General features: G+C 37.8%; 1 protein-coding gene across 2 annotated transcripts in view; it reads left to right on the forward strand.

The window, feature by feature from the left end:
* TXNRD3 (thioredoxin reductase 3) overlaps window positions 1-12,473 on the forward strand; it is a 77,680-nt gene extending 65,207 nt beyond the window's left edge. For both annotated transcript variants that reach the window (XM_045849646.1, XM_045849647.1), the window contains exons 13-16: window positions 1,914-2,021; window positions 8,184-8,279; window positions 10,375-10,509; window positions 10,722-12,473. In XM_045849646.1, coding sequence (XP_045705602.1) covers window positions 1,914-2,021; window positions 8,184-8,279; window positions 10,375-10,509; window positions 10,722-10,784 — 402 coding nt within the window. In that variant the 3' untranslated portion in view covers window positions 10,785-12,473. The remainder of the gene's footprint in view (window positions 1-1,913; window positions 2,022-8,183; window positions 8,280-10,374; window positions 10,510-10,721) is intronic.
* The last annotated feature ends 15,197 nt before the right edge of the window (window positions 12,474-27,670 follow it).

Below are 27,670 nucleotides of genomic sequence, written 5' to 3' on the forward strand. Positions count from 1 at the left end.
CTGTCCCAAGTGCAATAGCATTTCGAGGTATGTGGAAGCAGAATAATTCCTAATGCTGTAAGAAATTAGTCATGGTGGCCATGGGGTAAAGAGATTAGAAGTGGACCATTGTGTATGTAAAAAGAGAGTGATTAAAAGTCTAGAACTGAAAGAAAGGCTACAGGGAGAGCAAGATAAAGTCCAGTTCAAGTGGAAGAAATAGTGTAAGATGTGGAGAGAGTGTTTTAAATGAAAGGGAGAAAGTTGAGGAATTGCCTGTTGATTTCTCTGTTGATATGAGACAGGAGATAGAGGCCTCTGTTGAGCCATGAGATATGGGATCAGCTACTGGTGACTAAATGGAGTGATGAGCATTTGATGGCTTAAGAGAAGTCAGAAAACTAGGCACCTGATTATGTGATTTTTCTCTAGCCATACTGGAATAAACACAAATGCTTCATGATTAGCAGTTAGCAAATGTGAAATGCGATTGAATATATTTTACTTAAAGACTCTAGGCTGATGCATATTGTATACAAATCACCTCATTAGTGCAATATACCTAGTATTTTGAGGTGTTTTTCTGTTGTATAAAATAGAAAATCACTCAAACTAGGCAAATTGGGGAAGTTTCTTATAAGGACCCCGTGGATGAGTAATCAAGTCACACAGTGACTTAGAACAAGGGCTGTGCTAGTACTGAGTCTCACTGCAGTTAAAGCAGGGCTGGGTCTGGGTGTCACGGCTGCTCTGGGGCCCTAGCACATGGAAGTGGGCTTCACAGAGTGCCCTTCCATTAGCTTAATTTGGCCACAACTCTGTTTTTTCTTGTCACACTACCACACGAGGGATCGTTCCTTTACTCCTAGTTTATTTTCCTACAAAAGAAACAATTTGGCGCAGCTCACCTTTCTCTGCATAGGTTTCTGGTCAGCTTATGGATTACCTTTCTTTGAGGACATCATCCCTGACCTAATAACCTATAACTTGTTGGCAAAGTTTTGGGGGACATGTAGTGCTCTAGGCATTGGAACCCCTTGAGGGTCTGTGGATGCACAGGCATAGCGACCTTCATCCCTGGCTATAGCCTCCATTCTTTTTCTCTCCCTGCACACCACTTTCTGTCCACACACACAGTTTTAATGATGCCTCCTCCAACGTGTTCTAACTCTGCTTCACACAGTCACAAACACTTTCTCCTCCAGGCAGGGATGCCACTTGAACTTGGCGTTCACACTTGCTTTCCCACAAGCAGATGAGGCAGTGGAGCTGCTGGAAGATCATGTGTAGGTTTCAGAGTCTTCAATTTGGTTGTGCTGTCCACTTATGCTGTGTCTCAGTCAGATCAAGGCTCTGAAAGGGTTCTGTCATAACCATGGGATTCATGCATTTCCAGTCTCCAAGTACACATGTGTATGCCATCTTCCCTTGGTGGTCCAGAGAAGTCACTCAGACCTGCACTATTAATCTGTTTTTTTGCTTATCATCTCAGTGACACTGTTAAATAAAATGGCCAAGAGTGGTCTAGGCCTCAGGTGAAATCATGTAATTCTCCATCACCTAGTGGAGGTGTTCTAGGAAAGCAGAGCCCAGAAATTGTGGGAATGGAAAAAATTTTTTAGAAAGTATCTTAAGGGCAACAAAGTACACCCGCCTTCTCCTCTACTGAGTGGTTTTCAGATCAGAAGTCTGAGGTTGGGGCTCTGAGAGAGCCAGTCCTGTTCATTCTTCACTGGCCAGTGGATGGTCTCTGCCCTGGAGTTGTGCTCATCCCATCTCCTTTAGTGTAATTTACAATTCCCTGAAATGGTGATATGTCAGAATCATAGAACTGGACTTACTTATTTTCCTTTTGTAAATGTATGTGATAGAAGTTTTGTTGTTAAAAAAAAAAGTGTCACAAAATAAGAGCATGTAATTTCTTTATCTTTCAGTGTGATTATGTTAATGTTCCAACTACGGTGTTTACTCCTTTGGAATATGGCTGCTGTGGATTATCTGAAGAGAAAGCTATTGAAGTATATAAAAAAGAGAATCTAGAAGTAAGACTCTATTTGGTTTACTTTTTAAGGATCTCTTTTAATCAACCGTCTTCTTAGTCAGGGCCCTTATCTTCTTGTCTTTTTATTTTGTCATTTTGCTAGTTATTATAATGGTTATATTGTAGGAAATCATCCTATTTTAGGAAAATTAGAAATTAAATACAGTGGTATCTTTGTACTCGTCGTTAATTCATTCCAGAACTCATGACAAGTGCCAAAATCAACCAGATGATGAAGCATTCTTTCTTGTGGGGCAGCGTTGTGACTCATACAAGTTATAGCAAGTGCAATGAGTCCTGAGCAAGCACTGAGTGCTGAGACATTGTCAAAATGCAGTGAGTACAGAATTTGACAAGTTCTGAAGCCAATAAGTACCAAGGTATGACTGTAATGTAAACCCCATCTCTCTTGTAAACTAATAATAACACATGTGGGGAAAGACAGTTGTATAATGTATGCATTAGAACTTTTGAATTACAAATAGGAAATACCTATTTGAGTAAGCTTACACAGGGAAGCATATGTTATTATAAGTTCTTTTAGGAGTACAGGAATGTATCAAGGCCTTAGGATGGGATAAGAACCAGGAACTGGAAGATCTTCTCACCTCTTTCTTTTATTTGCTTGGGGCTTATGTATTTATTTGTGTGTGTGCATGCAATTCATTCTTACGTTCCTACAGATAGACTTTTTTGTCCCTGGAATGCACATAGCAGCCAAAATATGGCCTTTGTTTTGCTCCCAAGTTTATCATTAGCTCTGGTCTTAAGAGAAATTGATTGACTTACTGTTTCTTAGTCTCAATTCTAAATTACGGGAGAGGACCTTTGACTGGTCTGTTGGGTTTGCTATCCAACCACTTCCATTTGGCATGACGGTAGCCAGACTCATGGAGTATCAACATGGCTTTGGGAACCTATACTATCATGGAACTTTAGGTGGGGAAGATGAGCAGTTCCCAGGATTGTCATGGGCTATGGGCCATTCAGACTCTGACAGAGATTTCCTTCACACATTTATTTCAGCTTGCCTTTCACCACTGCTCCATTTAATCACAACAACCTTATAAATATTTTCTTACATTTTGGTTGGTGGTTTGACTATAATTTTTTTTGCACATCCTCCCAACATAGGAGGGATAGGGAGAACTGAAAAGAGCCAGAGGATTATTTCTACTTGAGGTTTTAGGCAAAAGATAATTGAAATTTCAGTTCTCTCCCTTAAATGACATTTTAATTTATTACTGGAAATTTCTTTAAACCATAGCACTGATATTCCCTAAGTAAATAGCCCAATGAATTACTGAAACTCTTACTTATATTTCTGGTATTGGGAAAATGTATTTTTAAAACTTTATAATGTTATTTTAGCTGGTAGCTTTCAATGAGACATTTACATTTTAGAGGACATTGTTTGATCAGTGTTTATAATTAACTCCTTGTGGCCATGAGCCATCCTTTCTGCAATGGTGAATTTTCACTTGGGTGCTGGAAAGTTGATGGTAATGATTACAGATTTAACACTTAGTTGTAAAACTTTTTGAAATTAATTAGAATTCAAATACAGAGGCAAGAAGACTGTAGAAGACCATATCCTATTTAAAGGAATATTTTTATAGGAAAATAGTTTCCCAAGTTTGTGGGATTTCTTTAAGGTATTCACTCTAAGGTTCACTGCACATCAACTTACCTACTTACTTTCTTTATTTCTTTTTTTCTTTATTGCATTTGACAAGACTGAAAATTTAATGTATTGGTATTTTTAAAATTCCTATTATAAAGAAATTGGAGGAAGACTCAAAAATACCTATATGATATTTTTTAAGCAAGGAAATCAGGGTAAAAAGAGAATGAGGGTAGAAAAAAATAAGATGGTTAAAGGAAAGGTTAATTTGTTGGTTCACAAAATTAGTACTATAAAGTCTTATAGACTTGACCAAGGCCTAAGCTGAACAATGAATTTAACTCTAAGCTCTCTACTTCATGACTAGAAGAAGGAGAATTGGGAGGTATTTCTTCATGTTCTTATAAGAGGGGCATTGAGATATGATGAATGATATCCTTAAAATATCTCATTAGTAAATACAATAATGGATTTACACAAGTGTTTCTTATTAGATTCAAAACTTCAGTCCCACAGCATAATGCCAAAGCACAGTATATTGAAAAGTTAATTTATATTGATGTGGTGTGGACACTGGTTTAAAAAATAATAAAAGGACATCAACAAGAGAAAAAAAAAGTAATTACTAAAGGGGACAACATAGGGCTATGATCTCTGGTGGCCTGACCCAATACAAAATTTTACAGTACAGGTACACCTCAGAGATACTGAAAGTTCTTTTCCAGACCACCCCAATAAAGAGAGTATTGCAGCAAAGTGAGTCACACAAATGTTTTGGTTTCTCACTGCATATAAAAGTTATTGTTACATTATACTGTAGTCTATTGAATGTTCAATAGCATTTGTATCTTAGGGAATAGGGAGGCCTAAGAAGAGGGAGAGAATGGGGGAACTCTTGCTTAGTGGAGAATTGAGAACACACACATTTATCAATTATATTTGCCATCTTACATGGGTGTGGTTTATGGTGCTCCAAAACAATAAGAGTAACACTGAAAATCACTGTTCAGGACTTCTGGTCAAGATACAGGCATAAGTAAACACAACTCACCTCCTTGCACAACCACAGCAAAAATCACAACTAAATTATAAAACAACTATTACTCAGAACTGTCAGAAAATTGAGCTCTATGGAAGTTCAACAATGAAGGAATTAAAGAAGTCACATTCATTCAAAGAAGTCACATACAGTCTTACACCCATGTGTGGTGGATAAAAATTAGGAGGGATATCTCAGGAGCAAGGGATCTCAACCCACACTAGACCACCCAGCCAGGGTTCAAGTTCCAGGAATATAAGTCCCCATAACTTCTGGCTGTAAAATCCAGTGGGGATTGGGCAGTGGAAGAAACTGCAGGAGTCTCAGGCATGTCCTGTTAAAGAGCTCACACCAGTCTTAAAACTTAGACTCACTCACTCTGGGCTCCCACACCAGGGCAGCAGTGTGAAGAGCACCAGTGGCATATGGGGAGGAACTGAAGTGTCTGGCATCAGGGCAAATGCCAAGGGATAGCTTCTTCCCGGACAAACACTAGAGGCCATGCAGTGGCCACTGTCCCTTTTCTGAGCCCTCCCCCACATGACCACAGAGTAGCGACACCGTATCTGAAACTCCATCAACCTAGTTCACACAGGATGCTCTGCCCTGGTGATTACCTAAGGCACAGGTGGCAAACACAAGGCTCATGGGCCAAATCTGGCCCTCTACCTTGTTTTATCTGGCCAGGCACCTTGTTTCTTCTGGGCAGCAGTGCTGATCTCCTTACCCCTAGTTAAGGAGTAGTTACATTTATACAATCCTAAAATTACATTCGGCCCATTGAAGACAACAGTGAGGCTGATGTGGCCCCTGGTGAAAATGAGTTTGACACCCCCGACCTAAGGCTCTGCCCCATCCAACTTACAGGTGCCCTTTTCTACATTAGGCCACACTACTAAGATGGAGTCAAAGCAGCTCTCTCTAATAATAGAAGCAAACACAGGGAGGCTGCCAAAATGAGGAGACAAAGAAACATGACCCAAATAAAAGAACAGAACAAAACTCCAGAAAAAAACTAAACAAAATGGAAATAAGCAAACTATCAAATGCAGAGTTCAAAATACTGGTTATTAGGATACTCAAGGAACTCATTGGGTACTTCAGCATAAAAATGATCCAATCAGAAAAGATGGTTACACTAAGTGAAATAAAAATTAATGGGGAACGACAGTTGAGTGGATGAAGGAGAGAATCAAACAATGATTTGTAACATAAGGAAGAAAAAAAAACATTCAGTCAGAACAGCAAGAAGACAAAAAAATACAAAAAAAAATGAGGATAGGGTAAGGAGCCTCTGGGACATCTTCAAACGTACCAACATTTGAACCATAGGGGTGTCAGAAGTAGAAGACAAAGAACAAGAAATTGAAAACTTACTTGAAAAAATAATGAAAGAAAAATGTCTTAATTTGGTCAAGGAGATAGACATACAAATCCAGGAAGCACAGAGAGTTCCAAATAAGTTTGACCAAAAGAGGACTACACTAAGACTTACCATAATTAAAATGCCAAAGGTTAGCCCTGGCTGGTGTGGCTCAGTGGATTGAGTCTCAGTCTGCAAACCAGAGGGTTCCCAGCTTGATTCCCAGTCAGGACACATGCCTGGGTTGTCAGCCTGTTCCCCAGTCATGGGTGTATGAGAGGCAACCATACATTGATGTTTCTCTCCCTCTCTTTCTCCCTCCCTTCCTCTCTCTAAACATAAATTTTTAAAAATTTTTTAAAAATTCCAAGGTTAAAAATAAAGAGATAATCTTAAAAGCAGCAAGAGAAAAGCAGATAGTTATCTACAAAGGAATTCCCCTAAGACTGTCAGCTGATTTCTCAAAAGAAACTTTGCGGACTAGAAGGGACTGGCAAGAAGTATTCAAAATAATGAAAAGCCAAGACCTACAACCTGGATTACTCTATCCAGCAAAGCCATCATTTATAATTGGATGAGATCAGGCGCATTCAGGGTGGTATGGCTGTAGACTACCATCATTTATAATCGAAGAACAGATAAAGTGCTTCCCAGGCAAGGTAAAGCTAAAGTTCATCATTTATTATATGAAATGTTAAAGAGACTTATTTAAGAAAAAGAAGATCAAAACTATGGATGTTAAAATGGCAATAAATTCACAACTATCAACCAATGAATCTACAAAACAAACTAAGCAGAACAGAATCATAATTATGGAGATCATGTGGCTGGTTATCAGTTGGGAAGGAGAAGAGGGAGTTTGGGGGAAAAGTCCAGGGATTAAGTACAAATAGGAACAGAATAGGCAGGGGGACATTAAGAACAGTATAGGAAATGGAGAAGTCAAAGAACTTTTATGCATGACCCATGGTCATGAACTAAGTGGGGGCTATTGCCGGAGGGAGTGGAAGGTGCTGGGTGGAGGGGGGCAAAATGGGAAAAATTGGGACAACTGTAATAACATAATCAATAAAATGTATTAAAAAATAAAATATTTTTAAAAGATTACCATTCACATGTCACCATAACAAATATAGTAATGAAAAAGTTTGAAATATTGCAAGAATTTTCAAAATATGACAAAGTGAGCAAATGCTATTGGGAAAATGGCACCAATAGAGTTGCTCACACAGGCTTGCCACAAACCTTCAAGTGAAAAAATTCAAATCTGCGAAGCACAATAAAATGAGGTATGCCTGTACAGTCGAGCAAAATCATCTTGCTGCCACTTCCCAGTGTCACAAAAGAGTGTCCTATCACATACTGCTAGCTCGGGAAATTTGAAGTGCCATTTCTACTGAAAGCATATCACTTTCATACCATTGTAAAGTCAGAAAATCATAAATTGAACTATTGTAAGTTGGGGACCATATGTAGTTTAGAACACATTTTTTTATGCTAGCACCAAACATTAATCCATTGCCTTATTTTTGGAGAGATTAGGAGGAACAGCATTGGGAAAATGTAGCTGCCATGAGCAGGATGGGGGTCATGTTGTGTTTTGTTCTGGGTCTTTTGAGTGAGCCAGATTGAGGAGCCTTAGCTGTACACTTGGGAGTGCTGGGGTGATGGCTTTCAAGTAGCATAGGTAATGTTCTTGATACCATTTAATGGAGTTGAAGTGTTTTCTCTCTTCTGCTTTTCTTAGATTTGGTTTGAAAATGACCTTGTAGGCAGGTTGTAAACTTGTCAAAGGCAGGATCTAAGTCTTTATTTACCTTTTCAGCCCACACAGCCTAGTGCATTGTCTTGAATAGTATTACTCTATACATATTTGAAAACTGAATTTAGTTAACAGGAGATTTTTTTTTTTGTACTAACAGTAGAACAAAACAAAGGTCAACATGCTTGTGCAACTTGTATTATAGGAGCTCTGGCCTAGACACTCCAATCAGACACATAAAGTTGAAATCATGGAACTTTAAACTTCTGAAAGCTGTTACAGAGATTATTGTGTTTATATAACTAAAGATCATATCAAGGAGTAATTTTCTTATATGCCAATCTTGGTCTCTTTCTTTCTCTTCTTGTCTTCCAGGTGTATCATACTTTGTTCTGGCCTCTTGAATGGACAGTAGCTGGCAGAGACAACAGTACTTGTTATGCAAAGATAATTTGCAATAAATTTGACAATGTATGTAATATGATTGGAAGCTGAAATGCTGTAATTTTAGAATGTAGCTTTTATTCTAGTATTTGGATTTTTATAATTTCTTTAAAGATAGTTTTCAGGGAAGGCATAAATCCTTCAAATTATTACCCAGTTAATATGTTTGCGGAGGTTGAACAAGTGATATGGATTGTAACTGAGGCTTACCAATACCTTTCAAAGTAATCATTGAAAGTTGTCACTTCCCAAACCTACCAAACTCAGCAGTTTAGAAGTAGATCACCTGTGAAAATTTTTATTCATCAACTATTAAAATGTAAGGTGTATGTTTATGTGCACTTTGTAAAGTGAATATGAAAAAGCCTTTACAAGGAGATGCTTACATAAAGTGAAAACTAGTTAATTAACTAATTCCTAATGAGTTAGGAATTAGTTCTTCTCTTCATTAAAGAAGAATCAGTGAGGTGGAGAACCCATTGTTGGAGGCCTCTGCCTTCCCTGTTGTTGAGGTGAGCATGAAACTGTTAACAGATACCCTGATTATCGGAGTTTAAAGCACTGTTTATTTAGGACTTATTTTATAAAGAACACGTAGGGTAGGAAGCAGTGTAAGCACTTAATTCCTCCTTTTTTTAAGAGTTTATAATTTATCTGGGGAGATAAAACATAAGATTAGATACATATGAACAGCAACATCTGACATTCATATAAAGTATATGGAGTAATCTGAGGTTCCTCTCAGGAAACTGTGGGTGCCTTCCCAAAGGGAGCAGGCAGAGACTATGCACTGAAGCCTCCAAAAGTGAGCGGGAGTGGGGTTTGATTGAGCTGCTGCTGAAACCAAGATTCTCAGTCTTCATATTATTTCTGACCTCTTGACAGAGTTGTTGACTGTGGCTGTCAGTCCTGAGGCAGAATTTTCATGTCTATTTACCTTCTTTTTGAACCCCATCTCTGTCCCTTGCCACTCCCTCTGCTCACACTCAGCTGCCTCCTCGATCCCTGTTTGTTTGCCTCTGCACAATCACTCACTGTCCTCAATAGAGCTTATTACTTTCTTTTACTCCTGTCCAAATTTCTGTTCCTAGAGGACCATCCTACTACTATGTATTTTACTGTAGGTATGTGGTAAAAATTGTGAATGAGGTTTACCCTCTCACAGAACCTGCCTTCATTTTCATTTTTAAATGGGGATTTTTATCCGATGTTTTTACTGTCTGGTCTGCCTGCCTTTCCCAGTTTGCTGTATGTATGATATGCCACCGTAGAGATTTCAATTCAGTCTACTTCTTTGGGGCCCTGGGAACTGCATTTCTCATCCAGAGACCTTGTGGCCTGTGACTACCCTTCAAGAAACACTACTTCCGGAGCTCTCCATTTTGAGCACTTGTGAGTAGATGTGTGTGAGCTGGCTGCTTTGAACCATTGTTCTTCCTCTAGAATGGGAGGAGGCAAAGCTTTCTGCCAGCCACAAGACCTCTGCTGCTCTTTCTCTCTATCTGTTGTATACATACTGTTGAAGATTGAAACAAAGACTAGAGTCTGATGGGGGGAAAAAAAAACACTGACAAAAGGACAACCTAAATGCACTGTACTTTGGAAATTTACCATGAGTCTCTCTCTCAGTCTCAGTGGTCTACTCATCACATGGGCCTTGCACCTCATCTTCTACTCCTTGATCTTCCCTTAGTTGTTAGGAGTCAGGCAACTTGCTTCCTGGGTTGGGAATCACTGCAATGCCAGTGAAAGTGAAACCTGCTACATTTGAGTTATTCCAGTGTTGGACTTTAATTCATATTTGTATGTTGTTATTTAGCACTATCTCAACAAAGCTCAGAAATTTCTACCATACATACTAATGAGCTCCTTTATGCAGTGGGTAAAATTTGCTTATTTCCAGTAAATTTAAGTGCATATTATTCTGGATGTGCATTTATTGACTCATTTAACAGATTCTTAACAGTGGCTTAGTTTCATGGTAATGTTCTCTGCTGAGTTTAACATTGGTTCTTTTTCTGTAGTAGATATTGTTAATTTGAATTGTGAACTTGCAATGAATAGATTCCTATCCAGACCATTAACCTACTGGGCTTCCCTTTGTTTTGATTTTCTATTAAAGAATCGGGTGATAGGATTTCATCTTCTTGGACCAAATGCTGGTGAAGTTACCCAAGGATTTGCAGCTGCAATGAAATGTGGGCTCACAAAGCAGCTACTTGATGACACTATTGGAATTCACCCCACGTGTGGTGAGGTACATACAGAAATGAGAGGTTTTTTTAGGTTGACTTCAATTGGTGTAGTTTGAAAAACTATTATGAAGCACATTGTCAAAAAGTTTTTGTATTGGTAATTACTTTGCATGTTTTAAAAGAGAACAGATATAATATTCAGAAAGTGTTTTCTTAAAGCAATACTGAAATAATTGTTGCCAAAACACAAATTTGTTTTCTTCCTTTCTTGCAGGTATTTACCACTTTGGAAATCACGAAGTCATCAGGACTAGACATCTCCCAGAAAGGCTGCTGAGGCTAGACCTGCTGCTATCTAGTCTCCCTTGTCAATTCACATTTCTTCACATGAGTCTGTGATCAGGGCACCTGCTCTCATGCACAGGGCCCACTGCAGGGCTTTCATCACAGTGCACAGATGAGAATGTAGACAAGGAGGCAGGCAGCAGTGCATATGTACTCAACGGTCTCAGCTGACCTGGGAGAGGCAGTTACACTGCTTCCTTGACGTCTTACTCAGAACCCCTTATGAAGTGAGCTAAGACCAATGCTCTTCCAAGTCAGAACTGAGCTTTCCTCTGAAAGACCTTTTAATCGCATAACTAATCTAAGTTAATTTTTCTGTTTTCCTAGGGTTTTTAATCCCCTTGCTTTGTTCCTATGAAAATATTTTCTATTATAAAACTATAAAATAGCGATCTTCCAATGTGTGAGTGTGGAAGGCACACATGGTCTCTGGTGAGTAGTGTCTGTGGAAATGCCCTGAAGTAGCTGGCTGCAGAGGACTGGGGTACATTAGTAGAAACTTTCACATACTAAATATAGTTTCATTAGTTAGCTGTTTTCTCCTTTGGTTATATTTTTACCCACTGTCTCATGCTTCACCCTCTCCTGGTTTCCTGGTGGTAACTATCTTGGAGTCAGTCATTCTTCTCTTAGTGTCTGTAGACTGAACAGAGTATCTTATGTCAGAGAGAAATGCTTGTATTTTTTTTCATGTTGATCTTAAGATAATATAAAAGGTTTTCAATACTTTATTATTTGAGCTGTATTTAAAACTCTAAAATGATTCAGTCTACAATCTAATTATAGCCAAGTTCAGTACATGAACAGGTGATATTAAGATATTCTATTTGAATTTATATACCTGTCAGCATCTAAAAGGCCCTTGCAATGGGAGGCCTATCTAAGAACACCCAAAGAATTTGTAACCACTCTGCAAGTCATAGACCATTGGAAAGGGTACTTATCTTTCCTTAGCAAGGGGAGAAAAGGCTTGGATATAAATCTGTCTGTAACTGGCTCCCTCATACCCTTCTCCCCTATTCCCTGCACCCCTGCCCCAACTTTATCTTTTTCTCCACTTTTCTTTTTTCTCCTCTTCTGGAGTAAAGGTGGGCTTTATATAATGTTGAGAATTTGTTTTATCTGGAAGATAAACTTTATATGCATCTAATAACATAACAGATGCATACAGATCAGTAGGGAAATATTAACATCCTACATTATAGTAGAAATTTTAATATACCTCACCAATGTATTAGATAAAAGAAAAAATATCAGTAAAGGTACAGATTTGGATAGCACAATTAACAAGCTCAGTTTAATGAACTTAATGAATAAGACTTTAACATAAATACTCATTTCAAGCACACATCGAATATTTATGAAGTTTGCCATGTGCTAGCTCAACAAATTTCAAAAGACTGGTATCATAGAGATGAGACAAAAGGATTTTAGCTGTGAAACTAACACTAAGAACCCACAGGTCTTAAAATCCATGCAGTATGGTGGAAAGTAGAGTATGGAGGTATTGTGAGGTGAGTGAGGGGTTAATGTGAGATCAAGCTAAAAGAACTGGGTTAGAGTCAGGGATCATTCACAAGAAGAAGGGAATTGTGGAAAGATTCTAGACCTTGAAGAATAATAAACTTGTGAATGCCTGGTCCCATTATTTACTAAATATATTAAAAAATTCATTGTTTAACTTTTCTAATTCTTCATTTATGCTGACAGTATTGCCCATTTCACAGATTTACAACAATTGAATACATTTATTAAGTTTCCAGTGTATAGCATATCAGCATAGAGTATCCTGGCATCCATGATGATGAGTAGGGACCCTACTTAAAGAAAGCTTTTGTAGACACAGAAGTATAGCCAATAGAAGACAGGAGACCTATTGACAAATCAGTGCTTTGGCAGCCCTGATTGGGTTGCTCAGTTCGTTGGAGCACCGTCCCATTCAGTTGCAGGTTTGATCCCTGATCAGGGTATATACCCAGGTTGCTAGTTCGATCTCCAGTCAGGTCACATATGGGAAGCAACCAATCAGTGTTTCTGTTTCATACTGATGTCTGTCTGTCTGTCTCTCTCTAAATCAATAAACATATTCTCGGGTGAGGACTTTTTTAAAAAACTGATGCTTTGGCAGACTTCACTATAATAGGCAACCTCTTAGTTGGGCCTCAAGTTGGATTCTCCAGCCATGGGTAGTCACATCATCATGTAGTCCCCTCTTATAATGTACCAAGGTTGGTCTGTATGACCAGTAAAATATGGCAGCAGTGATGGTTTGTCACTTCTAAAATTAGGTCATAAAAGGGCTGCAGCTTAAGTTTTGGTCACTCTCATGTACTCTCTTGGACCACTTGCTCTGTGAGAAGGCAGCTGCCATATCATGAATACTCTCAGGAAACCCATGAAGAGGCCCAGATGGTGAGGAGCTGAAGTCTGTAGCCAACACCAAGAAACAGGTCTGTCAGCATCCATGTGAATGAGCTCAGAAGTGATATTTCCCCAGGCAAGCCTTCCCCTAGCCAGCAGCTTGCCTGCAATCTCTTGAGAGATTGGGCCAGAACTACTCAGACCACTCTCAGATTTCTGATCATCAGGACCTGAGAAAATAAATACTTATTTTTTAAGCTACATTTTGGAATAATTTGTTAGTTACACAATAATAGATAATATATTCATGGAAAATTAAAATTAGTACAAATTTCATCATATAACTTAAAATGTCTTAGACTTTTTTTCCTAGGGCAGATAAAAAAAGCCATTTGCAGATTTTGGATTTCAACAAAAAGGGATTGGAGTTCAGATTAAACACTGAACTTCCCCTCAATTGCAGACAAGGAAACCCTAAGCAGGGAAGCTTAAGGGTCCTTAGTGGAAAACCTTCTGTGTCTGTGGTCTTGGACTTTGGCTGTGGTGGGTCCCTGCTGAGCTTTCTTGGGGCATCTATGATTGTTAATGCTCATGAAAGATTGCTTAGGAAACTATTTAACTTAGCAAGGGAGAACAATACCTTGACCGTCTCTTCTCAGATAGGAATTAGATAAGTGTCCTTAGAGTATTGAGGGTGGGGCTAGGGTTAGTCAAGGGGTGGCTATATGGCAGAGGAAGGTAAGTGGCTCTAGGCAGAAATTGGTCAGACTTTATAAACTAGTTGTTGGAATGGTGTCAGTGGTCTTTAGAATTTGGGATATGAGAGACCATCTTGAGTTCCTGTTACGGTAGTCTTCTCTTGGAACATACAAGTCTGAATGTGTTTGTGTTAAAACAGCTCAAGTTTTGGTAATTTGTTGTGTAATATGCTTTAGTACACTTTAAAGGTTTTTGAGTAATAGTGCAATTTTTCAAATTGTGGTTTTATTTCCCAATATAGAACCATCCCATGTGTCTAGGACGGGAGTGACAAAGAGACCTAGTGGGAATTTATTGTAAGACATCATCAAATATTTATTGAGACTTATGCTTCCACCCATGCTGGAATAACATGTACTAGACTTAACATTTCTCTATAACCTGGAGGAAATGTGGAACTGTGTTCAGGCATGGAAAAATGGACAGTGCAGAATTGTAATTTCTGAAAGAAGGAAAACAAGTTAAGTGATTCCCTACAATTTCCCCCAACTTTCTGCATGGGAGTAATTTTCAGTATACAAACACGAGGGAAGATCCAAACAGAGCTTGGATAAAGCTCTTGCTAAATCGGGGTAGAAATTGGAATTCATTGTGGCGGAGAGACATGTGGGAGCTGTGCAGAGAAGAGGTCCAGAAATCTAAGCAAGATCTCCTGAGTCTGTTGAATTCTAAGCCTTACATCCTCAGAGTAAAAGTCTAGAAGGTCAGGGAAGAAATGGAGTAAAAACTGAACAATTGCCACACATCTTAGAAAGTGAGGAAAAATTCTAACTAACCAGAGGAGTGTCCTCAATAATCCCCTTGAAATATTAAGTAGAGACCCCAGAAGGAGCCATACTTTAGCAGTGGAGTTGAACTATCCCAGGAGGCAAGTCTACTATAGACTCACCCTAACAAAGTTTAAAAACAGGATTTAATGGTACTAAGATAATCCAGAAGTCACTGCCTACAAAAGTAAGCACAATACCCATTAAAAGAAGACAACAAAAACACTTGAAAGTGTAAAGACCTTAATGTCTAATACCCAATCAAAAATTACTAGGCATGCTAAAAAGCAGGAAAGTGAGGTCCCTAAGAAAAACCAGTGAATAAGAAATAGGCCCAGAATGACTATGTGATTGAAATAACATAAGGTTATTACAGGGAAACATGAATATAATGAATAAAATGGAAAATACTTAAAAGAACCAAAAATAATTTGTAGAGGTGAAAAATACAGTCCTTGTAGAAGTGGTTCAGTTGGTTGTAGCATCATTCTGTAGACCAAAGGGTCCCAGTTTAATTCCAGGTCAGGTCACATATCCAGATTGTGGGTTCAATCCCTAGTTGGGGTGTGAGAAGGTAGGTAATAGATTCTCACTCTCATTCTCTTGCTTTCACTCCCCCTTTCCTTAAGAGCAATGAAAAAATTGTTCTAGGTTAAGGATTTTTTTTTTTAATAAAAGTACAGTACCCATTACAGGAAGTACCATGATCATTAGCTAGTTTGGTGACTTGCTGGAAGGACTCACATGACTCAAAGTCATACTCATGCCCAAGTTTTATTACAATAAAGGGTAAAGTGCAAGGACAGGGAAAAAAGCATAAGCAAATGTTAGGTCATGTGCAGTTTTCCAAGTCATATCTCTATAAGAGTCATACAGATGTACTTTCAACTGTGAACTGCAAAGACACATGTCTACACCCAGGAAAGTTCACACATGTCTTGGAGTTCTGAGTTCTTGAAAGGGACTAGTCACATAGCTGTGCTGGGGACCAGAAATCAGATACCAGTTGTATATTATAAATGTTCATGTTTAAACACATATCCTGGTGAATCTTGACCTACTACTTTAGGCATAAATGTAATAATAAATAACCTGTAACTGGAGTATTTCATCAATTCTTATGGATTAGCCAGGGATCACTGCCCAGGCTACAGAGATACATAAAAGTGAGCAAAATAGACCTACTTCATCAATTGATCCTTCACTGTATTAAAAAAAAATATATTTCATTGGATATGATCAGTAGCAGATTAGACACTATAGAAGAAAAAAGTAATGAATTAAAGACATGGTAGAAACTATAAAGTAAGGACAGAAAAGAGATTGAAAAATAATAAAAGAATTTAGGTTACATGAATTCTGTAACATTGTCAAATAGTTTACATTTGTAATTAAAGTCCCAGAAAGGGAAAGGAGGCAAGGAGCAGAACAATATTTACAGAGAATTTTATAAATTTGATGAAAACTATAAGCTCACATATCAAAATCTTACCCAAGTACATCATGCCTTGTTTCCAATAGAAAAAATATAAAGCATATTAAAAGACGACAAAGTTTAAGAGACAGCAAGCATCAGAATCAGATTCATATGGGAGAGATTGAAATTACTGCACCAGGAATTTAAACTATGATTAATATGCTAAGGGCTGTAATGGAAAATGTGGGCAACATGCAAGAAAAGATGGGTACAATAAGAGAGATGAAAACTTTAAGAAACAGAAGGAAATGTTAGAAATAACTGGAATAAGGGCCCTGGCTGGTATGGCTCAGGGGATTGAATGCCAGCCTGTGAACCAAAAGGTCACCAGGTTGATTCCCTGTCTATGGCACATGCCTGGGTTGCCATCCAGGTCCCCAGTAGAATGTGTGTGAGTCAGGCACACAATGTTTCCCCTTCTCCCCTCCCCTCTCTAAAAGTAAGTAAGTAAAACCACTAAAAAAAAAAAGAAGAATAAGGAATACCTTCAATGGAGTCATCAGTATAGTGCACATGGCCAAGGAGAGAATCAGTGAGACTGAGGATGGGTTGATAGAAATGTCCCAAACTGAAATAAAAAGAGAACAAAAAGGAATTTTTTAAAAACCCATCCTAGGATTGTGAGACAATTTCAAAATCTATACCATATACATGTTAATACCAAAAAGAAAAGAGAATTAAGCAGAAGAAACATTCCAAGTAATGTCTAAACTTTCCAAAATTACACCACACCAAACTCAGAGAACAGCAAGGAGGGTAAGTACCTCCCAAAACTATACCTAGGCAAACTGTAGGAAAGAAACCAGAGGGGAGGGAAAACTTACCTGTAGAGGAACAAGGGTAAGAACTGTAACTGTCTTTTTATCAGAAACCATAAAAGCAAGAAGAGTGAAATATTTTAAGAAAAACCTACAAACCTAAAATTTCATATCAAAATTGTCTTTCTAATATGGAGAAATAAAGATTTCTAAAAAAGAAAATGTGAATCGATATAGTGTTATTTGAAAGTTAAAAATCTATATTGGAAAGTCTAGGGCAATCATTCCATTTCAAAAAGAAGTATAATATGTGAAAAGAGCTACAATGGAATCAGAATGTCAAAACCAGGGGGGAAAAAACAGAAAATGGGGGCAAAACAAACATAATAAATGCAAAAAAAAAAGTTCCAAACATGATATTAATCCAACTATATCAATAATCACTAAAAATGTGAAGGGTCTAAATACACTAATTGTAATGAAATGACTTCATTTTTCTGTTTGCTGTTGGCTTCTAAGCCTCACCAACTTTTGTCTTTGCCTTTTGTCCCCAACTGGAAAAGCTGATAAGAAAGCCCAGGTGTTTTCTTTGTTGCCGGGAGGGGGGGTGGGGGGCGCGGAGTTCAAACTGTGCAAGCCCTAGCCCATGAATGGGAATCCTCACCCCAGTCCACAACCTTACCATGATAAAAGCCCTATTCCCATCTTTCTTTACTTTCTCATACCATTTTTAGATTAGTTTTGGAAGTCTGCTCTGCTCTCCCAAAAAGCCTCAGTATGTGAGTCATAAAGCTTTTTACACCCTCTTGGGCGCTGTGCAAGGTCATCAATCTTGGCAACCAAACTATTTTGGGTTGGGGTTCATTCTGTCTCTGAGGTATCTACAATAATTGGTGCAGCACGCAGCATGTCTGGACAATGGGTACCAACCACCACTGGGAATTCTTTGCTTTGGCTTGCCAACTAAGTTACCTATGGGTGAGCATATACTCTGAGATTCTGCTTGCTGGTAAGTTGGCACTTTGAGCTATGCTGATTTGTGCTGTATTTGCTTAGTTTTCTTAGCTTCTGTTAAAGATTTCACTGACTTAAGTCAGAAGTTTTGATTATTGGCATTTAGGAACGGGACTCTCCTTAAGTGGCCTTGGGTCAAGTGTATTGATTTGGATCTGTGTATCTCAGATTGAATCATGTGCAGCAGTCCCCAACCTTTTTGGCACCAGGGACTAGTTTCGTGGAAGACAATTTTTCAATGGATGGGTTGGGGAAGGGGTTGAGCTCAGGAGGTAATGTGAGTGATGGGGAGTGGGATGAAGCTTTGGTCCCTGTACAGCCACGTTCCTAACAGGCCACTGACCAGTATGGGGCGTGAGCCCGGGAGTGGGTTGGAGACTCCTGGGTTAGAGCATTGTTTTTATATGCCAAAGTCGAGCTTGTCAGGGCACAGGCATATCAGAATCGACTACTGAATGCCTAAATAACTGAAACAAAAAAATTGATGTTTCTTTCTCTTTGTGTATCTTTCTTCTCTTCAAAATAAATAAATTGATAAACATTTTAGAAGGATAAAAAAGCAGGTAACTTGCTTAAAACCACACAGCAGTAAAAATGAAGAATATGGCCTGTGGCCTATTGTCACTAGGAGTAGGGTGAAAAACTCCCATCTGCTTTTTCCTAACCCAAACTGTGTCTATTGGAACATGACAGAGTTGAGAGTGTTTAAGGGCATTGTTACAGTGGGTTTCCAGGGAGAGCAGTGAGAAGGTACTAGGGCCACATTCTTCTGGGACCCTTGCAACACTCTTCCCCACCACTGTGCTCTGATCCCCAACCTCACATGTTCAGTCCCTGGGAATTCAGAGGTCCCCAATCATTTTGGCACCAAGGACCAGCTTCATGGAAGACAATTTTTTCCTCATAAGGGAAGGGAATGGGGTTGGCAGACAGGAGGTGGAGCTCAGGTGGTAATTAATGTGAGTGAACTTCAATGTCTCACCTGCCCTCACCTCATGCTGTGCTGCCCTGTTCCTGACAGGCCAGGGACTGGTATCAGCCCACAGCCCAGGGGTTGGGGACCCTCAATACATGTCAAGTATAAACCATAACTAAAGCTAGACTCAGAACAATGACTCTTAATCTGTGACCACTGATTGAGTGTTTTGAGCAGGCATTGATGCTTACTTTGTAGATTGCTCAGTGGAAAGATTTTACAATATGTGGGCCTATCAATATGGTTGCTCATGTGGAGAAAGAGCAGTTACTGTGTGTCATCTGAGGTTCTATGCACACATAACAAAATGCCTTTGCTGCTGCTACTGCTCCTAAACTTCTACAAACAAGGATCCTGATCCCTGAGATTATTAAAGAAAAAACAAAACAAGACAAAACACCCATGGCACAGCCAACAGATTAATTCTACCATTGTCATATAAGAGTTCCCTTACTCTTAATAATACTGATGTGAGATTCTTAGAGGAAGTAATGTATAAATATAAACAGTATAGGGAAGATCCCATCACTGAAGTTACCACTAAAGAGTAAAGAAAGGAAAGGAAGGAAGAGAGGAATAAAGGAAAGGAAGGGAGGGAAAGAGGAAGAAAGGGAGGAAAGGAAGCTGAAAATAAGGGAAGAACAAAACTGAACTAGAGGTACTAAATTTGAATCAATTGGAAATCTGAAGTTTACTAAAAATTTACACAAGAAAAACAAATTACACAAAAACTAAAGGGCACTCACTAGTTGTCTTTTTTTCTTTTGGTGTTTTAATCATTTTTAAGTGCACAATTCAGTGGCAATGAATACATTCACAATGCTGTACAACACTAATGGTCACTATCCATTTCCAGAACTTTTTCATCATCCCATATAGAAACTCTTAACCAACTTAGTAATGTCACCAATTTCTCTCCCCCAAACCCCTGGTAACCTTTCATTTAAAAGTACATTTTATTGATTATTCCATTACAGTTGTCCCATTTTTTTTGTCTCCTCTTTATTTCCCTATGCCCTGTACCACCCCTCCCACCAGCATCCCCACCCGTTGTTCATGTCCATGGGTTGTACATATAAGTTCTTTGGCTTCTCCATTTCCTATACTATTCTTAACCTTTCCCTATCTATTTTGTACCTACCATTTATGCTTCTCATTCTCTGTACCTTTTCCCTCACTCACCCCTCTCCTCTTCCCTGCTGATAACTGTCCATGTGATCTCCATTTCTGTGATTCTGTTCCTGTTCTAGTTGTTTGCTTAGTTTGTTTTTTATTTTGTTTTTTGGTTCAATTGTTGATGGTTGTGTTTGTTATCATTTTACTCTTCATAGTTTTTATCTTTTTCTTAGATAAGTCCCTTTAACATTTCATGTAATAACGGTTTGGTGATGAACTCCTTTAACTTGACCTTATCTGGGAAGCACTTTATGTACTCTCCCATTCTAAATGATAGTTTTGCTGGATGGAGTAATCTTAGATGCAGGTCCTTGCCTTTTATGATTTGGAATACTTCTTTCCAGCCCCTTCTTGCCTATAAGATTTCTTTTGAGAAATCAGCTGATAGTCTATGGGAACTCCTTTGCAGGTAACTGTCTCCTTTTTTCTTGCTGCTTTAGGGTTCTCTCCTTATCTTTAATCTTGGGTAATGTAATTATGATGTGCCTTGGTGTGTGCTTCCTTGAGTCCCAATTCTTTGAGACTCTCTGAGTTTCCTGGACTTCCTGGAAGTCTATTTCCTTTGCTAGATTGGGAAAATTCTCCATTATTTTTTTCAAGTAAGTTTTCAGTTTCTTGCTCTTCCTCTTTTCCTTCTGTCCACCTCCCCCCACCTGTAATTCTGATGTTGGAACATTTAAAGTTGTCCCAGTGTTCCTAAGCTTCTCCTCATTTTTTTGATATCTTGTTTCTTCATTCTGTTCTGGTTGACTGTTTATTTCTTTCTTCTGCTCCATACTGTTGATTTGAGTCCAGTTTCCTTCCCTTCACTGTTGCTTCCCTGTATGTTTTTCTTTATTTTACTTTACATAGCCTACACATTTTCCTCTATTTTGCAACCATACTCAACCATTTCTTTGAGCAGCCTGATTACCAGTGCTTTGAACTCTATATCTGATAGGTTGGCTATCTCTTCATCACTTAGTTGTTTTTCTGGAGCTTTGATCTGTTCTTTCATTTGGGCCATATTTTTTGTCTTGACACACCTGTTACATTGTAAGGGGCGGAGTCTTAGTTATTTGCCAGGGTAGGGCAACCCATGTCACTGTATTATGGTGCTGTATGTTGGGGAGCATTCAGAGAAGGAACAATGCCACTTGCTTGGCTCTGGGACAGCATTCAGTCATTTCCCCTACTACCCACAAGCAAATTGGGCCCTTCTGGTGCTGATTCCCAGGTGGGTGGGCTTGTGTATGTTCTAGGACCCTGTGGGTTTCTCCAATGAACTCTCCCATGAGTCTGGGAGTTTCTCTGGCTGCTGCAACCCCCACAGGCTTTACAGCGAGAGGTTTTGAGGCTTTCTTTTTCCCATGCTGAAACCCTGGGTTGTGCAGTCTGTCTGGATCCCTAGCTGTTTTATCCCAGTTTAACTACACACAAATGTGGGTCCTCCAGCTGCTGCCTTGACTTGTGTCCTCTCCTCCCTTGGCTGCCCATCTCCACCCCTCCTACCAGCCTGGATGAATGTTTCTTCTTTAACTCCTTGGTTGTCAGACTTCCATACAGTTTGATTCTCTGGCAGTTCTGGTTATTTTTCATTTTTAAATTTGTTGTTGTCCTCTTTTGGTTGGAAGAGGAAGCAAAGTGTTTCTACCTATACCTCCATCTTGGCTGGTAACTTTTATTGTATTTTCTGTCTGAATTTGCCTATTTTGGTACCTCACATAAGGGAATCACATTTGTCCATTTGTATCTGGCTTGTTCTACTCAGCATAAGGTGTTCAAGTTTCACCTGTGTTGTAACATGTATTTCAGAATTTCATTCCTTTTTATGCCCAAATAATATTCCATTATGTGGATATACCACATTTTGCTTATCTGTTAATCTGTTGATGAACACATGAACTGTTTCCACATTTTAACTAGTGTGAGTAATGTTGCTATAAACATTGTATCTGTCTGAGTCTTTACATTCAGTTCTTTTGGATATATACCTAGTTGTGGAATTGCTGGATCATATGGTAACTCTATGGTTAATGTTTTGAGAAACTGCCAGACTCTTTTCTTCAACAGCTACATAATTTTATGGTCCCAAAAGCTATTCACAAAGGTTCCAGTTTCTGCTTATTCTCTCCAGCATGTATTATTTTCCTGATTTTAATAATATCCATCCTAATGGGTGTGAATTGTTGTCTCATTGTGGTTTTATTTGCATTACCTAAATGACCAAAAAGTCTAATAAGAAAAACATCAGGCAAATTGCAGTTGAAGTACATTGTATAAAATACCAGACCAGTACTCCTCAAAACTGTCAAAGTCATGAATAACAAGGAAAGTCTGAAAAACTACCACAGCCAAGAGGAGACATGACCATGCAATACAGGTATCCTGGATGGGATCTTCAGAGAAAAGACATTAGGTAGAAAGTAAACAGGTCTGAATAAAGTATAGACTTTATTATAATGTATCAGCGTTGGTTCCTGAATTGTAATGTGTGCCATACTAATAAGAAAACTGACAGGGGTGTATGGGAATTCTTTATTATCTTCTACTTTTTTATTTTGGTAAATCTAAACTTTTCTAAAGTAGAAAGTCTATGTTCAATAAAATGTAAAAGATCCTACAGATGTTAAAAGGATAATAGAATATTTTGAACAACTTTATCCCAATAAACTCAACTTTGAGAAAATGGGCAGGTATCTGGCAAGAAACAAATTACTAAAACTGATTAAGAAGAATTAGAAAGTCTGAATACCATTGCATCTATTAAGGAAATAGAGTTTACAATTTTAAACTTTCTTACAGCAAGTAATCCAGGACCAGATGGCTTTGCTGTCAAATTCTATTAAACACTTAAGGAAGAAAAAAAAACATTCTACACAAATTTTTAATAAAATGTACAATGTATCATAACCAAGTTTATTTCATAAATGCAAGATTGATTCAACAAAAGAGAAAACAATAGTTATATCAGTTGATGGAGAAGACAAAATTTAATACCTATTTATGATATAAACTCTCAGCAAAATAGAATAGAGGAAAATATCCTCAGTCTAATAAAGGACCTCTACAAAGAGAAACTATAGCTAACATCATACTGAGTGGTATAATATGATTGAGAACAAGGCAAGGTGCCAGTTTTCACCATTTATAGATAGCATTGTGGTGGAGGTCCTAGGCCATGCAACAAGGCAAGAAACATAAGTAAAAAGCAAACAAATTTGAAAAGAAGACATAAGCTGTCTTTATTTGTAGAATATGATTGTATACATAGAAAGTCCTAAAAAATTTTCCAAAAAAACCTACCAAAACTTCTAGTTGCATTTAAGAAGTCAAAGAACATGAAGACAGTAGTATTTCTGACTATTAGCAACAAATCACTGTGAATTGCAAATGAGATCATAACAGCATATAAATATGAAATAATTGGGGATATATTTAATGAAATATGTATAAAAGACCTATATACTGAAGCTATAAAACATTGCTTAGAGAAACTAAAAATCTACATAAAAGATACTCCTTTCATAGACTAGAAGAGTCAGTATGTTAAATCATTCCTTTCTCCTCAAATTAATTTTTAGATTCCATGTAACCTTAATCAAAATCTCAGCAGATCTGCTGAAAAAAAGAAGTCCTCTTAATTTCCTTTCATGTAGAGAATGTCTTTATTTCATTTCCATTCCTAATGGATATTTGCTGGATATAAAGCTCTGGGTTAATAGTTTTTGTTTTTTTTTCCAGCATTTGAAAAGTGCTGTGTCTATTCCTTTTGGCCTCCATGATTTCTAATGACAAATCTGCCATAATTTGAACTAGTGCTCCTTTATAAGGAATGTGTTGATTTCCTCTGTCTGCTTTTAAGACTTTGCCTTTAGTTTTTAGAATTTTGATTAAAATGCATTTAGATGTAGATTTCTTTGGATTTAACCTGTTTGGGGTTCACAAAGTTCTTGAATCCATATATTTATGTCTTGTAAAATTTTTGAAGTTTTCAGCCACAATTTCTTCAAATTTCTGCATTCAGTCTCCTCTCCTCAGGTATTCTGATGACACAAACATTAGGTCTTTCTTATTGTCCCACAGTTTCTGGGTCTCTGTTAATTTTAAAAACTTTTTTTTCTTTCAGTTGTTAGATAGGACAATTTCTATTGATTTCTCAAGTTCACAGACTAATTTCTCTGTCATCTCCATTTTGCTATTGAGTCTAATAATTTTTATATTGATCATTGCATTTTTCAGTTACAAAATTTAGTTATTCTTAGTCTTCTATTACTTTTCTGAGTATTTTAATCTGTTAATTTCAAGAGTTTTTTCTCTTATTTATTAGAACATTTCTATAACAGTTGTTTTAACATCATTAGCTAATCTGTTATCTCAGCATTGTCATCTATTGATTGTCTTTTTCATACAAATAGAGATTTTCTGGGTATTTCATATACCAGCTATTTTGTATTATATCCCAGACATTTTGAGTATTATGTGTCTCTTGGTCTTGTTTTATCAGGCAATTGACCTAACTGGGTTCAGTCTGAATATTTGAACCTGAATTCTGTGTTGTGGTTTCAATGTCAGTTTCACCCCCCCATTCTCCTTCTTCCATTTACTTTCCAGAGGCCTAAAGTTGCTACTCTGCATTCAGGTTTTATAGCTGCATCCAGTGGGAGAGACAGGGTAGAGTGTGCTAGCTTTTTTTCTTTTTTGCCCATAACTGAAACCTCACAGCAGTCTTTAAAAAAAAATTGTGAAAAACTGAATTCAAGATTTATCTGAAGATGCAGTATATCTCTAGAAAACTGAAACTATCTTGGAAAATAACAGTCAGGACTTACATGACTTAATTTATTTACCTAATAAAGCTACAGTAATTAAGACAGTGTAGTTATTGGCACAAAGATAGATAAATAAATCATTGGAGCAAAGTAGAATCCAGAAATAGACCCACATATATTGGTTAATTGAATTTTGACAAAGGTACTAAGGTGAATTGACAGGAGAGTGATCATCTTTTCAACACAAGGAACTGTGTCCTGGAATGATTGGGCATGCATGGGAAAAAAGTAAACTTTGATCCTCTTCTCAAATTGCAAACAAAAGTGAATGAAAATGGATTGTAGTAAAAGCTAAAACTGTAAAACTTCTAGAAGAAATCACAGGAGAAAATATTTGTGATCTTGAGCTAGACAAAGATTTATTAACATGTATTAATAAAAAGTATAAACCAAAGAGAAAATAATACTTTCATTTTATCAAAATTGAAAAAACTCTCTGAAAGAATTTTAAAGTGAGCCACAGATCAGGAAGAAATACAATGCCCATAACTAACAAAGTACTTGTATTGAGAATATATGAAGTTACAAGTCAGTAATAATAAAAAAACAACCATGTGAAAAAATGGGCAAAAGATTTGAGTAGATACTCCTTCACACTTAGCCAACAAAGTGTGTACTTCACCCCCCCAAAAAAATCAACATGAAAAGATCATTGGTTATGGGGAAATGCATATTAAAAACACAATGAAATATGCCTACACACCCACTAGACCAGCTAAAACTTATACTGACAATTCCAAATGCTGGTGGGGGTGTGGAGCAACAAGAACTCGCATACATTTTTGGTAAGAATGTGAAATTGTTCAACTACTTTGTAAAACAGTTTGGCAGTTCCTAATTGTTAGTCACACACTTAACTACATGTCCCAAAAATTCAACTCCTAGGTATCACACAAAAATGTGTATGTTAATATTCACAGTTGCTTTAATCGTAATAGTGTAAGACTGTAAAGAACAAGAATGTCCTTCAAAAGATGAATGGGTGAACAAATTGCAGTAAATTCATGCAATAAAGTACTATTCAACAATAAAAATAAATGAACTGACAAATGGCCACAAAATGGATGCATTTCAAGATCATCACTCTGAGCAAAAGAAGCCAGGCCAAAAACAAATATGTATTGTGTATTTTCATACATGTGTATGAAATTCTAGAAAAGATCAATCTAATGTATAGTGGCAAAGAGATCAGTGACTGTGTAGGGATGAAGGTTATTTACTGTGAAGGGACAAAAAGGGACTTGGAGTAATGGAAAAATTCCAGATCTTGATTATGGTGACGCCTGCATGATTGCATAAATTTGTCAGCTCATCAATTAATCAGAAGTCAAATTAAACACTTAAATGAGTGCATTTTATTGTATTTAAATTATACTTCAAAATTGATTTTTACTCAATGCCCAAATATTTAATGAACATTTACTAAATGATAGGCACTGGTGAGAAGAATGTATGTAGCAAGAGGAATTGAGGATATCTCGAATGTTTCTTGCTAAAGTGACAGAGAAGAGGATGAGGCAAGGAAGGCAAAGATTCAGGTAGAGAGGCAGGTCTGAAGGGTGTGTGTGTGTGTGTGTGTGTGTGTGTGTGTGTAATACTGGATTGACATCTGTGATACAGATCTCAGAAATTGCCCATTAATAGACTGGTAATTTTACGAACACCCGATTAATCAATAAGGTATGCCTTTAATACTGACAGGCGGTCCTGGGGTTTAATTCTTCAGTCACAATGTGGTATACCCCCATGTGAACAGCATCCAGGAAGAGACATGGGATTAGCACTCACTCAGCTCTAGTGGCAGCTTTATTTCTGCTATTTGTACCACCTGCTGTGAGCTCCTATGAATTGAACTTGGTAACCCAGATTTCTTCTTTCTCTCAGTCTCCCACTTCTCCCCAGATTCAAATGTAATATATGATTGTCACTATTTAAGGAGTGATGAACTTGGTTTCAACACTTTTCTTTTGTCAGGCCACCTGCCAAGTAAGTGGGAAAAAATTTAAAGTTATTGTGGCTTTCCCAGGAAGAAATTTCTACCTCAGTGGTAAGTGCAGAATGGCATTTTTGTACTTATTTGCTCAGTGACATAGATCTTCTGGTGGAACCACTTCTGGGTGTTGGTGATGCTGTGCAGTTCAAGTGGGCTGTACAAGGAAACACACTCAGTATACCACTCATGGCAAATATTCTGTGGCTCAATTATTCCAAATTGCCTTCTTAAACACAACCGTTTCTTCAGTCTTTTCCTTCGTGTGGTATTAATGACCACAGACTTCCCTGGAGGCTGTCTGATTATACTGGTTGGGAACATTTTCTGCTCTAATTTGCCTTCATCCCCTTCTAAAGGGATGGACCCTGTGATGATTTTGTAAGGGAGTGTATGATTCCCTCAATTTAAACTAAACACCAATTTATTCACCATCATTGACAGCCACTAGCTAGTCCTGTGGACTTGAAAAGCTAAGTGATCAGTGTTAACTGCTACAATGTTGTTAAATCACCATTGTTTATTCAGACTTTGATGGGACACACTGTGGCTTCAGACCCCATGGTGCATGGGAGTCTGTGCCCTCAGAGAGTTTACAATCAAGTGGGAATACCAGTCAACTATAAAATTATTTTTGTTATCTATAGGGAAGGAAATGAATATTGGATTCTGTAATAAACCAGAGTTGTGCTTGATTCATACATCTATCTAATCTAATAATCTCAATAATCCTAAAAAGCACAAGTGAGGAAACTGCATCCACAGGGAGCCAGGTTCCACCCTGAAATG

The sequence above is a fragment of the Phyllostomus hastatus genome, unplaced genomic scaffold, assembly GCF_019186645.2.
Source record: "Phyllostomus hastatus isolate PE091 unplaced genomic scaffold, TTU_PhHast_1.1 phas_contig_80, whole genome shotgun sequence".
In the NCBI taxonomy this organism is placed as follows: Eukaryota; Metazoa; Chordata; class Mammalia; order Chiroptera; family Phyllostomidae; genus Phyllostomus; species Phyllostomus hastatus.